At 34.1% G+C, this 12,836-nt stretch overlaps 1 protein-coding gene across 2 annotated transcripts in view; it reads right to left on the bottom strand.

Annotated features, from left to right (window-relative positions):
- The window catches only part of LOC129222170 (stress-induced-phosphoprotein 1-like), a 79,950-nt gene that overhangs the window by 33,334 nt on the left and 33,780 nt on the right, over positions 1 to 12,836 (bottom strand). For both annotated transcript variants that reach the window (XM_054856631.1, XM_054856630.1), the window contains 2 exons: positions 8,245 to 8,371; positions 2,926 to 3,028 (listed from right to left, as the gene is read on the bottom strand). In XM_054856631.1, coding sequence (XP_054712606.1) covers positions 2,926 to 3,028; positions 8,245 to 8,371 — 230 coding nt within the window. The remainder of the gene's footprint in view (positions 1 to 2,925; positions 3,029 to 8,244; positions 8,372 to 12,836) is intronic.

Here is a 12,836-nt window from a genome sequence, read left to right on the forward strand (position 1 = left end):
AATAAAATAAAAGCTAGTTGATATTCCACAAGTTACATACAAAATATTGCTTCAACAAAAAGGTTTAAAAATTCAAAAATTGGAACACATTGGAATTTCTTGGCAAATTTGATTTATTTTATGCAAGGTAAAATAATTTCAAATATTATGAACTGTTCAAACTAAAAATATACTTTAGCTTGTTCAGTAATTTGATTATTTTTACTAAACAGATCGAAAGTTCAAAAGTACATTATGTGGTAAACTACAGGGAAACGAGGGGGGTGGTCCATCCTGGGTGACAACTAAAGTGAACTTAAGAGTTTATAAAAGTATTAATATTTCAATCCTGAAATTCTCTCTCAAAAGATTTTCAGTTTAATCAAAATTCAACAAAAACAGAGCACAATATTGTGGGGAGTCTGCGGTTACATATATAACTAGGATAAAGTTTTTCTTTTCAATTTAGACTTTAGTTACTTGACAAAATAAAAAGAATTACTTATGGAAGTTCTTAGATCATGTTTACATTAAACATTATTATTATTATCTTTACTAATAATAAAGCTGAAAGTCTGTTCAGAGGATGTCTGGATCTTTGTGAAGTGCATAGCCCCTAGACCATTCGGCCGATTTTTATGAAATTTGGCAAAGTTAGTTTGTAGCATGGGGGTGTGCACCTCGAGGCGATTTTTCGAAAATTCGATGTGGTTCTTTTTCTATTCCAATTTTAAGAACAAAAATATAAGATGGACGAGTAAATCACGAAATTATCGAAATTTAAAGAATGTTGGTTGGTTATGAGCAATTGATCAAATATCAAAGTTTAAATGAGAAAGCAACAATGTAAAGTATTGGGTGAGTGCAAAAGTTCGTGCAGAGTTGCAATAAATGGCGTTAGAACGGGCGTAACGTGTTGTCATTAATACCACTATCTACGTAAGTCAGATCGTTGGAAAGGTGACATGTGCAGCTTTCATTCCAATCAAAATAATTTGTGCAGATAAAAACTGCTTCGAGAAAGATTACTTTTAAATTGAGTGTTGATAAAGTGCATTTACGGCATGTTATGCTTTACGAATTTCGGAAGGGAATAAACGTTGCAGCAGCCGTAAAAAACATTCAAGACGTTTATCAAGATCAAGCACCAGCTAAACGAACTGTGGAAAAATGGTTCGCAAAATTTTGTTGCGGAGATTTTAAGCTAGAGGACAAGCCACGCTCAGGTCGACCTTCTGACATTAATGACGACGTTTTGCGTTCTTTAGTTCAGAATACTCCGCGAATTTCAACAGAGGAAGTTGCGACAGCACTTAACGTTGACCGATCAACCGCTTTTCGGCGTTTAAAAAAAATTGGATTTGATTTAAAGCTCGATATATGGGTGCCCCATTTGTTGATCGAGAGCAACAAAATCCAGCGAATTTCTGCTGCCATATCTTTACTCGAGCGGCTCAAAAACGAGCCGTTTTTGGATCGATTAGTGACGGGCGATGAAAAATGGGTCCTGTACAACAACGTTCAGCGCAAACGCACATGGAAACAGGCAGGTGAACATGGTAACGCAATGGCAAAGGCCCGCTTGCACCCGATCAAGGTGATGCTCTGTGTTTGGTGGGATTGCAAGGGTATAATTTATTTTGAGTTTCTCCTCGCCGGCCAAACGATTGATTCGGACAAGTACTGTCGTCAATTAACTAATCTGAACCGAGAAATCAAACAGAAACGCCCGAGTTTGTCAAATCGCAAAGGCGTAGTCTTTCATCAAGATAACGCTAGACCACACGTTTCAAGACAGACGCTACGCAAACTGAACAGCCTGAAATGGGATGTCCTAACTCATCCACCGTATTCTCCTGATATCGCACCATCGGATTATCACTTATTCCGGTCATTGCAAAATCATTTAAATGGAAAAAAAACTTGACTCTTTGAATGCCTTACAAAACGTCGTGTCTTCGTTCTTCGAATCTAAACCACGCAGTTTTTATGATCGGGGCATCCGTATGCTGCCAGAACGTTGGAAGAAGATTATAGACAACGATGGAGAATATATCATTGATTGAATAAAGAGTTTTGCTTGCCTAATCACTGTATGACTTTCTTTCACAAACTCCGCACGAACTTTTGCACTTACCCAATAGAAGGCAAAAAATTTGGCCTCAAATCAACTCAGATTTAAATTAGGTCATAACATAAAATAAATGAACTAATTTATAACATACTTGAATCTAAAATTTGATCATCTTATTTATCTTGTAGTGAGTGCATTATGTTAAAGGTGAGTGATTCTTTACAAGTGTAAACATACATTTAAAGCAAATATAGATTCCTAATCTATCCATAGTCCGCAAAATTCAAAATAAAACATATTCATTCTCTTTTTTTTTTTTTTTTGCATTTGAGTCAACAAGAAGCAAAGGAATAAGTGGACATTTTTAAGTTCTGAGCAAATTGCGCTTAAAGTTCCGGTCCTAGGTAGGCTTTCATTAAAAGTTTTTCTAAATCATGCTGTACAGCAGCATCTCCCAGGGCTACTAGTACTATATCTTGCTCCAAAACAGAGGGGAGGTTCACCTACCATTTGCACTGGTTATCTCCAAATTCACAATTTTAGCACTTACATCTCTATGCTTCTCACTGTCTCATTTTACTTTGGCTTATTCAAAGCATTTATTTTTATATAGCTGCAGTAAAATCCATCTGGATAAGTATGTACACAGCTATTTTCATACGGTATCTGGAACACACATTAATACTTAAGTTATTTTATTAATGCTTGTTTTATTTTATGTGCTCAATATTAGCAGTATCAGTGCTTCATAGGTTAGTAAAAATAAAGCAGAATAATTTTAAACTTTTCTGTTTGAGAAAAATAATTCTTTATCAATGAGAAATCAAAACAAAAACAACAAAGTAGCTAAATAGAAATGCAACACAACTTACTTTGCTAGTTTTTTAAAATCTGCCCTATTTTCTCTTCCAACCTCAATAGCTTTTTCACATTCCTTTATACATTTTTCAAAATCTTTTTGCTCAAAATATACAGCTAACATGTGAGAAAAAACAACAGTAAGAATTTTTTTTAGTTAAAACTTATCAAAAGCATTGAACCATTACAATTAAGAATTCAAAAACAGTTCTTAAAACATCGATACGGAGAATGTTTAGTGAGAAACTTTCAAAAGACAGTAAAACGTCAAAAATCTGAACGAACTACATTTTGTGAAATAAATGACATTGTACAATGAAAAAATAAATGAAACAAAGTACAAACGTAATAAAGGTAAAATAATAGAACCATTACATGGTAATCATACAGATTTCACCCCACGTGAAATCAGCATGAGTAAAAAATAAAGTACAACAATGGACATTTTTCAAGTCACAAAAAAGATAAGTTATTTCCAGATGGAAGATATCAGCCTCTCAGCAATGAATACGTCAACAGTATTTTTCAAAAACAGCAATAATTACATTTTTGTTTCGGCTTTAATGATACAGTAAACAGGTTTTTGTTGAAATGTTATTTTTAAATACTCTCACTATCACTAGATGACAGCACTGCTGCACTGTATTTATGTCTTACATTGAATAAAACTTAAGTTCTCCTCTGGCTCTCATGATGGTTGCATGTGTCTACTGTTGTGGTGTGGTAAGCCTTTTATACAAATCTCAGGTATGAGTTTTTGATTATTTTAACAGTTTTTCAGTCACAGAGGCAGGTTCTCTCAGTTGAAGTCAAGTTGATTTTTTAAACAAAAGAAACTAATTCAACTATGGAAATTAATTCAACTTTCTTTGTGTTAAGTCTATTATTCAGAAGGTTACTTAACTTTTTTGTTTAATTACTATAGAATAGTTTCTCAGAGCGTACATACAGTGCAGTAAATATTTAATTTTCATTAACGTCCAGTAAAAGAAGCAAGTTAATTTTCGTTAAAAAAATGGAATCGCATATTGTATAACCACTTTAATTGGTTAAATGGCATACTCCTTTCTCAGTTATTTTTGAAAACCTAAACAATTTGAAAATTCAAACTAGTAATGGTCTGTCTTATTGTCGTTGGATTTTTGATTTAACTGAAAATTGGTTCCACTTATTTTTTTTAAATTACCTATTTAAGATAACTGATGTTCTCAGCTTTTAAAATGTTTTAAAGAGTAAGATTTTATATAAGTATTATATTTTTTTGTCATGAGAAAATACCTTTCAAAAAATATTTTTCCATGAATGATGTAAAATGATCTGTTCTTGGAATCATACTTTAGGGTCTCAAGTATTAAGTTTAAAAGTATTAAGAAAATCCAAATTTTCCAAGAAGAGAGGGACGTACTGAGTACTCAATAATAGGACTCGACCGATGGCATTTTTTGGCCGATGGGCCGATGCCGATTGTTTTCTCCAAATGGCCGATTGCCGATGGCCGATGCCAAAAAAGAAATAAAATCTAATGGAAATAAATTACTAAAATTGCTAGGGATTTAAAAGATCATTTATTCATTTCACTTTACTTCCTTTCTACAAATAGGGAATTGTAATCACAAAAAAAAATCAGATTTTGACCTAAATTTCTATTTTACGACCACCCAACTTAAACTTCACAAGTTTTTTCCGCACATCTGTACATGCATATGTACCTAAGAACACATAGATGACCGAAATATCCATTTTGAACAACTCCTCAGTTAATTATCGCATGTTCTCTTGTGATGTCTTCATGCGCGTACATTTGCGTCACTCAAAAACGTTATGAAATAGTAAGTTGAAAACTCATACGTATGTAGTATTATTTAAAAGTTCGAGGACAATCTGTATAAAACCTTACCCTGAATAGTTACCGAAGCACATCTATCTGCAAAATAGTCACCTTGAGCGACTGTGCACTTCTGCCAACGTTCATATAGCTTTTAGAAGCACTCCTGTCAGCCATTTTTCGCAACCTCCTGAAAGGGCTCTTGCGCTGCTGCTTTTAACTTCATCGTGGGGAAGCAGGCGACTTTCATGTTGAGGATGCACGGTTCGATTGGTCAAATTCTCTGATATGACAAACAAATAGCATAACGTTTCGTCGGACTTAGCTCGTGTGACTTTTACCTGTTCTCAGCAAAAAAAAAACATTTGCATGGCGCCGCTTTCTTTCGTCAGGAAAAGATAAAGCTGCATCACAGAAGATTGCGAAAAATGGTTTCCAGGAGTGTTACCAAAAGTTATATGACCATTGGCTGAAGTAAATAGTCACTCAAGGTGACCCTTTGAAGGTAGATGTGCTTCGATAATGTGGGGGGGGGGGTAAAGGTTTATACAGCTGGGTAAGGGTTTATACAGCTTTTCCCCGAATTTTGGATCGTAATACGTACAATCTGTATAAGGTGTAGTTATGCTTCTCCTTTTTTGATTGCTGTGTGATGAAAGTGAAAGAACAAATTCGAAAAAAAAAAGAGAAAAAAAGAAAAGAAAACATGGAAGAAAAACAAAGACACTGTTAAATAACCAATTGATTATTTTTTTTTAAATTGAGCACATAACTAAGATTTTAGTTATAATATAATAATGTATGGATTTAGATACACTAAGCATAGTTAAAAAAATTTAAATTACGTTGTTTAATTATTTAAAAAAAATAATAAATAAAAAAGAAAATTAATTTGAATTCTGAAATTTTGAATCCAAATTATGTTTTTCGCAATCACGAACTGAGACAGGACCCTACTCATTGGAGTTATTGTTTCTAGAAACGGCTCCTGTCCCTCCCAAGCCTGCCCTCCTCCCTGGCGGTTACGTGTGCATAGTTGTGTGTGTGCGTAGACCTGTGTGTATGCACATAGGCGTGTGTGAGCGTATGTGTGTGAAGTCGTGTATGTGTGTGTGTGTGTGAACGTGCGTGTGTGTAGGACATGGACGCCTCCCACCAGGAGATCGGATAGCTCAAAACCGGAGCAGCCGCGCCGCGCCGCCAACAGAGGATGGTGGGCGGTGGTGCTGCAAAGGCTTCTGGTCCAAGTTGAAAAAGGCACGGACACCAAAAACGGTCAAATGAGAACAATAAGCAATCGTGATTGCTCAAAATATGAAACCGTCAACAAATTACGCAATTAAAGTGGAAAGATTGCAAGTAGACATTTTTTTAGTAATCAAATTAAACAAAAAGAGTAACAGATAAATTACACTATTAAATTATAATAGGAATATTTTTATACTTATTTAAAATTTATGAATAGAAAAGTTTGCATTTTTTTATAAAAGCTAGTAACTTTTTTTGCTGAGAAAAGAAATTATGTCACCATTCAAAACGTCTTTAATCAATTTCTCACATTAATGCTCCAAATTCATCCTAAACAATAGATAAAGTTTGAAAAAAAAATCTAATTTAATGAATGGTGTTAGTTTAAAACGACTCGGAAGTACAACTAGAAATTATTTTCATAAATAGAGGGAGGGGGAAGGGGGCACGCATGTGTTCTCGGAAATACAAAAAGTAATCGTAAAAAATTGAGTTTAAAATAATCATAAACATTGAGCAGAAAAACCCTTTTAAAACTTGCACCCGAGTTTGTTTTGACGTGTGGCGGCGGATTTAAAATATAGCAAATGTTGCAATTGTGCAACAGGCTCCATTACCTTAGGGGCACCCTAGGAGTTACAAAAATGCTTATGGTAAATGTTTTACAACTTCCGTGACAGAGAAATAGGACCTGAAAATGTATTTCGACGGTCTTCAAACTTGTACCACCGCCGAACCAATACAGAAAAGACTGCATTACTGTGATTCATGTTACAAATATCGAAAAATTAAAAATTACCGTTGGTTCAACGGGAATGTAACAAAATGACACAGAAGCCGGTTTCGACATCTCATATTTGTTTCCAAGTTGGTCTCCAATTCAACAATATATCACCAAATGATCATCAGTCTGAGACGCTATATTAGTATTGCATTGAAATAAGTAATTAAATGATACAACAAAAATTAGTAAATAGGCTTTTTAGAACACTTGATCGAAAACAAAACGGGAAGTGCACAACTGGAACGTACGCACACCCCCCACATGCGAAATTTTAACCTTCTACCGCTTACCATTTTTGAGTTGACTTATGAGATACATACGTACATCCAGCCGCAAAAAACAATGCAATAATTAACTTGTTTGGTACCTCAATGCAGTATTAAAAACTCTTTCAGGTGTGATTAAAGTAGAAATTCATACTGAAATTTAAGTAAACAATTTTATATGAAAACAATAACTCTTTTTATTTTGTATTAAAAAGTAAAACAGCAAAGTTCATTTTTTCGAAAACATCGGCCAATCCATCGGCTTTTCGATGTTTTTAAGGCCAATGGGCCGATGTTTCCTGCAAGTTAGCATCGGCGGCCAATGCCGATAGCTCAATTGTTGAACCATCGGCGCCGATGCATCGGTCGAGTCCTACTCAATAACCACTCTGTACTCGGTCTACTCCACGCCCCCTCCATAGGTGTAACTTTTTACTTCCTTTAAAAAAAAGGAAGTATTGTATTCGCAAAAAAAATTTCACTCAAAAATCGACCTTAATTTCCATTTTGCTAACCCCTGAATGAAGTTTTTTTTCGACTCGACCACACGTGGATAAGAACGTGTCTATACGTGGTGGCCTAAGAACGTATAAACACGCGAAATATCCGTTTTGACAATTCCCTAGTTAATTACAATGCGATTTCTTGAGACGTCTGTATGTCGTATAACTCAAGAACGGTATGTCCTAGAAAGTTGAAATTTGGTACGTAGACTCCTAGTGGGGTCTAGTTGTGCACCTCCCCTTTTGGTTGAGTTTGGGATATTCTAAAGGGGGTTTTTGCCCCTTTTTGGGAGGAAATCAATGTTAATTTCAATGTAAACTCAAGTGGTGTTATAATTTGGCAGACACTTGGCGATATATCATCAGTCTTTTGGTTGCCAAGTTTTGTCGCCACCTTGGCGACAAATTTGGAGATTTTTATTTATTTTTTTAAAAATCTGGTTTCAATTCGGCCACTATTGGTGATATTTAGAGAGTAAACTATTGAATCACATTAAAGTTGACAATAATGGGAAAATGACATCAAATTAGAGTAAAAGGAAGTCATGTGATGCAGACAGCAGCTCATTTTGCATTGAATCTATGTAGTTGAATTTCAAAGAAGTCAACCATAGTACATGGTATGAGTTATCATTGAATTCAAATGGTCATAGTACAAAAAAAAAAAAAAAAAAATCGGTACAGAAGTACATTTTTAAAAGACTAACCTGCTTTGTTCGTATTGAATGTCATTTCACTAGGATCTAACTCAATAGCTTTGTCATACTGAACTATAGCTTCTTCAAATTTTTTCTGTTTATACAATTCATTTCCTTTGTCTTTTTCTACGATAGCCTAGAAATGAAGCACAATAAGAAATTAAGATTGAAACACATGTTGATCTTACTTCAGAAAATTAAGATACACAAAAAACCAGTGTTACACATTTTACTTTTTTTCCTACTCAGTTGAAATGATTGAAAACTCTAAAAACTTTTTTTAAAGGAGAACATTAAAATTTTAACTTTTTAAACTTATTTTCCAAAATTTGAATAAAATATTAGAGCACTTACTCTTGTCAGAAATAAGGAGATAAACCTCATATTCAGAAATGAAAAATCCACAAACATTTGTCTACACTTATCAAAAAAGGCATCATTAAATATTTGATAGAAAGAAATTCTGCTACAGCAAATTTCAAGGGACTGCAAATTTTGTTGTAAATAAGTTCAAGCAATGCAGTGAAAATTTATTTATTGAAACGGATGCTTTGTTGCATTAATACTAATTGTAACAGGATTTTACTACATATATTGAAGACTTAAAACATTAAATGAAACATTGTCATAACAGAATTTTAAAACTTAAAGTCAAAATATAAAACTATGCATTGAAACAGGAATTGCCATAGTACCATGCTATAACACAGAAAGAAGACATCACAAGTTCATCCAAGATTTTTCATAGGATCCCGTTTTTGAGAATTAGAACAAATTCATGGAAACAAAACAACCTTTAGCAATGCATCAATATATTTAATTTCAGTTTTCTCTACTTCTTTGTTAATAACTAACTTTGTAGAAGATCTGATTTGGAATATTAGAATTTTTTTAGATTCTCTATTCTGTGTATTGGAATTTGGTAAATTGTCTTTTAATAAATCCAAACTTTCACTGGCAAGAGCTTTTCACAAAGCACTGTTAAAGGCAAAAAAATTAAAATAAAGTGTAACCCTGATTTAACAATTGTCAAGAGACTGGAAAATGCTATCGTTAAATCAAGGATAACGTAAAATCGAGGTACATAGACACTCAATGCAGTCAAATCCAGACCAGTGAAATGTATCATTATATTGAGAAAATTATTAAATCGGGTATTGTTAAATTGAAGCTATAATGTATGCAAATAAAGTATTTTATCATTAAAAATGACAGCTGACATTTTTTTAAAAAATTGCTGGCGAGGGAGGGGAGATTGATATAATTTAATAAAATAAATTTAAAAATTAAAACAAAGTAAATATGAAATAAACACTTTAAAACAATTGATCCTTTAATGCAGGTAATGCCTAAAACAAGATACTTCTGATAAATAAGGCAGTGAGACGCAAAGAGACATAAAGGGACATTTTAAAGTTTTGAGTAAAACACGATTAAAGTTTTGGTCCCAGGTAGACTTTCATAGAAAAGTTTTTCTAAATCACACTATAACAAGTATGAAGGGCTACTAGTCCAGTCATTGAATACATAATAGCGTGCACAGAATATGCGATTTTTAACCTCAGAACATTGTTAACAGGGGTCGATCCAGCACCAAATTGGGGCCGCTTTGCGGCCCCTTCACAAAATTCCGCATGGCAAAAGCGGCCCCATTCACAAAATTCCGCGTCGCAGAAGCGGCCCCATTCACAAAATTCCGCGTCGTAAAAGCAGCTCCTTCACAAAAATTTATAAAAAGGCAGCCTTTTCACAATATTTTTTAACCGCAAATGTGTACGCATCTACGCGGGAGCCTCCTCCACCTTCCCCCATCTTATCTTTTTGCTTGCTGCGTGAGGTGTTTTTGCTTGAGAGCGTCAGAGGGGGGACGGGAGAGGGACACTTGTGATTGGTAGCTTGTTTTCAGGAAAATCTTAAATTTTACTTTGATTACGCAATATATATTTAGTATTAATTTGTGTTGAGTTTCAAAATCCAATTCTAAAATAACTTTACTTAAAATAAAATTATTTTACATGCTGTTTTTATATTTTTATTTGTTTTGAAGATCTTGATTTCCTTACATCGGCCATGGTAAACGAATTTTTCGCGTTTTTGATGTTTACTGTACCTTGTTAAGAGGCAAACAAATAAAATTTCTTATATATTTATTAACATTATTAAATTGCAAAGTTTTAAACGAAGTACCTACTCTTTAAGAACGTCAAAAGTCAAAAAATTAAACGCTGAATGCTGGTGCAGTATTAGTTTGGGTTTTAATTACTTTTAAGTTTTTCAAACACATACATGGAATTTTTAATGAGTATTTCACTTTTCTGTTAAGAAATATGTGATTTCTTTGAGTCTGTTCATATTGTATTTATTAGGAGTTATCATTACGTTCAGCAGCATGTGCAATTTTCATTGCTCTTAAAGTATTTGAGAGGGGCAAACAGGAAATCTGTTGTGAGACTTTCACCTTAAGAAAGTGTGCCTTGCATATGTATATTTGTAAAAAGCAATAAATGTAATGTATGTGTCAAATTACGAATAAAATGTTAAGGGTCTTACTTCCCCCCTCCCCCAGCGCATTTTCTCTTGACAGCTTTCAGGTATTCTTCAAGAACTTGCAATCACCCCTGAAACCTGTCTAGGGCTTTTCTATAACGATACGACAGCTAAAAATGCTTTAATATAATCTTTTCCAAGAAAAAAAATCATGAGAAGGTCTTTTTTAGAAAAATAAAGAAAATTCACAAAAATATTTTGCTTTTTCACAAAATGGGGACCCAAAAAAAACCTGGATCGACCCCTGGTTAAGGGTAGTTAGTAAGTAAATATCCTAAAAGTCCCCGCCCTTAGGGGGTTAGCTAAAGGTGGGAGGTAAATTTTGGGCATTTCGAAAGAATATCGGAAATGGTGAAAAATATGCATTCCCTATATTTCTTCTCCAGCCATTAAAGAATAGGCAGGGTTCGCGTTTACGCGCTATAGCGGGTTTTTTACGCAAATTCGCGGGAAAGGGAAGCAACTTCCGCGAAAAATCGGGTCCCAGGGACCCAGGAAACCCAAAAGATAAGAACCAGAAAAAAAATGGGAGAAAATGCTAAAGATCTATTTAGTAAATGCTTTTAAGCTTCAAAATGACCAGGAGAATCAACAGAAAGGGACTAAAATGACCCTATCTGTTTATCAGCTATTCAAACACACCCCAATTGTGGATCAGTCAATGGAATTTTAGTGATAAGACTGGAGCTTACAGTGACCTCCTGGGCAGAGCTCAGGGAGCAAGTTCACAAATAGCCCACTGTACTGTATTCTAAGAATAAGTTTTCCCTCAACTTTTGTCTTGAGGAAATTCCTAAAAACAGAAATGAAGACTAAAAATGAGAGAGGTTTTTAATGCAATCTTCAGGATTAATACAAGACAATTGTACAGTAAAAATATTGCAATTTGGTATTCATGTAACCAGAATTACTTTTGAAAATCATCATTTTGCATCCCCAATAAAAAGAGGGGAGAAAAAAATGGCGAATATTTTCCAGATCGCGCTAAACACAAAGAGTTCGGAACTTTACATTTTTCTTGTTAAATTGCTTATGAATACTTGAATTTTATACAAAAGCACTTTAACCTTGTTCTTTTTCTAATAATTCATCTCTTTCTGATGGGTTATTTTTATTTGGACTTGCAAAAGTCGGGTATTAATCGATCGCGCCATTTTCAAAATGGCGCGATTTTAAAAATAGAACAAAAATCAAAACAGATACTTTGAACAAGTCAAAATAAAGTCAAATATACTGATTTAAGATTGCAAATGAGCAATTTTCACACTCATATGAGAAAATGTTTCGTTTTTGCGATCGCGATTTTTGCGTTGGGTTCATTCGCTTGCGATTTATTATTATTATTATTATGTAATTGCCAATGATAATTGGGAAGGGGGGGGGGGTCTGTTTTGCTTTTTTCACTAAGAAAAATTTCCAGGAAAACAAAAGTTAAGGGAGTGCTTTTTGCTTGATCAATCAGAGGCACTTGTTTTATATTTTATGGTAAAACCCATTTTTATTAAAGTAAATTTTGAGTTAATCTCATTGTAACTGACCAAATAGTTTCTCACATAACTGAGTCTTGCAAGTGTATTATTTGAAAATAATTTTACAATGATAAAATCACAAAAGAATTAGGGCAAAAATAACCAATTTATTTTATTTCATGCCTCCCCCCCCCCCCCCCCCAGAGTATAAATATTTTTATATTATTCATTTACGCACTAAGATTTTCTGTTTAAAATTTAAGGGACTCATTTTTTCCACCAAAGGACCCAAATCTATTTCATTAATGGGTCCCTGGGACCCAGGTTACGGATAGTTGAGCGCGAACACTGATAGGTTATTAAAAATTAATCTGTCCTGAAATCGTTTCCGTTGGGAAAATATCCGGCCAAACCATGAAGAAAATATCTGAGCCCCTCCGCCTTCCTATGAAACTGTTTCAACACACATGTCATCGACTTCCATCTTGTGACCAAATATGGCGACTGCGATTAAAATTAAGATTTAGGTTTTGAATTTTTAGCATAAAAATAATCATAAAGCGTAAAATCCTCTTTTAACATCAA

Source organism: Uloborus diversus, chromosome 5, assembly GCF_026930045.1.
Source record: "Uloborus diversus isolate 005 chromosome 5, Udiv.v.3.1, whole genome shotgun sequence".
Taxonomy (NCBI): Eukaryota; Metazoa; Arthropoda; class Arachnida; order Araneae; family Uloboridae; genus Uloborus; species Uloborus diversus.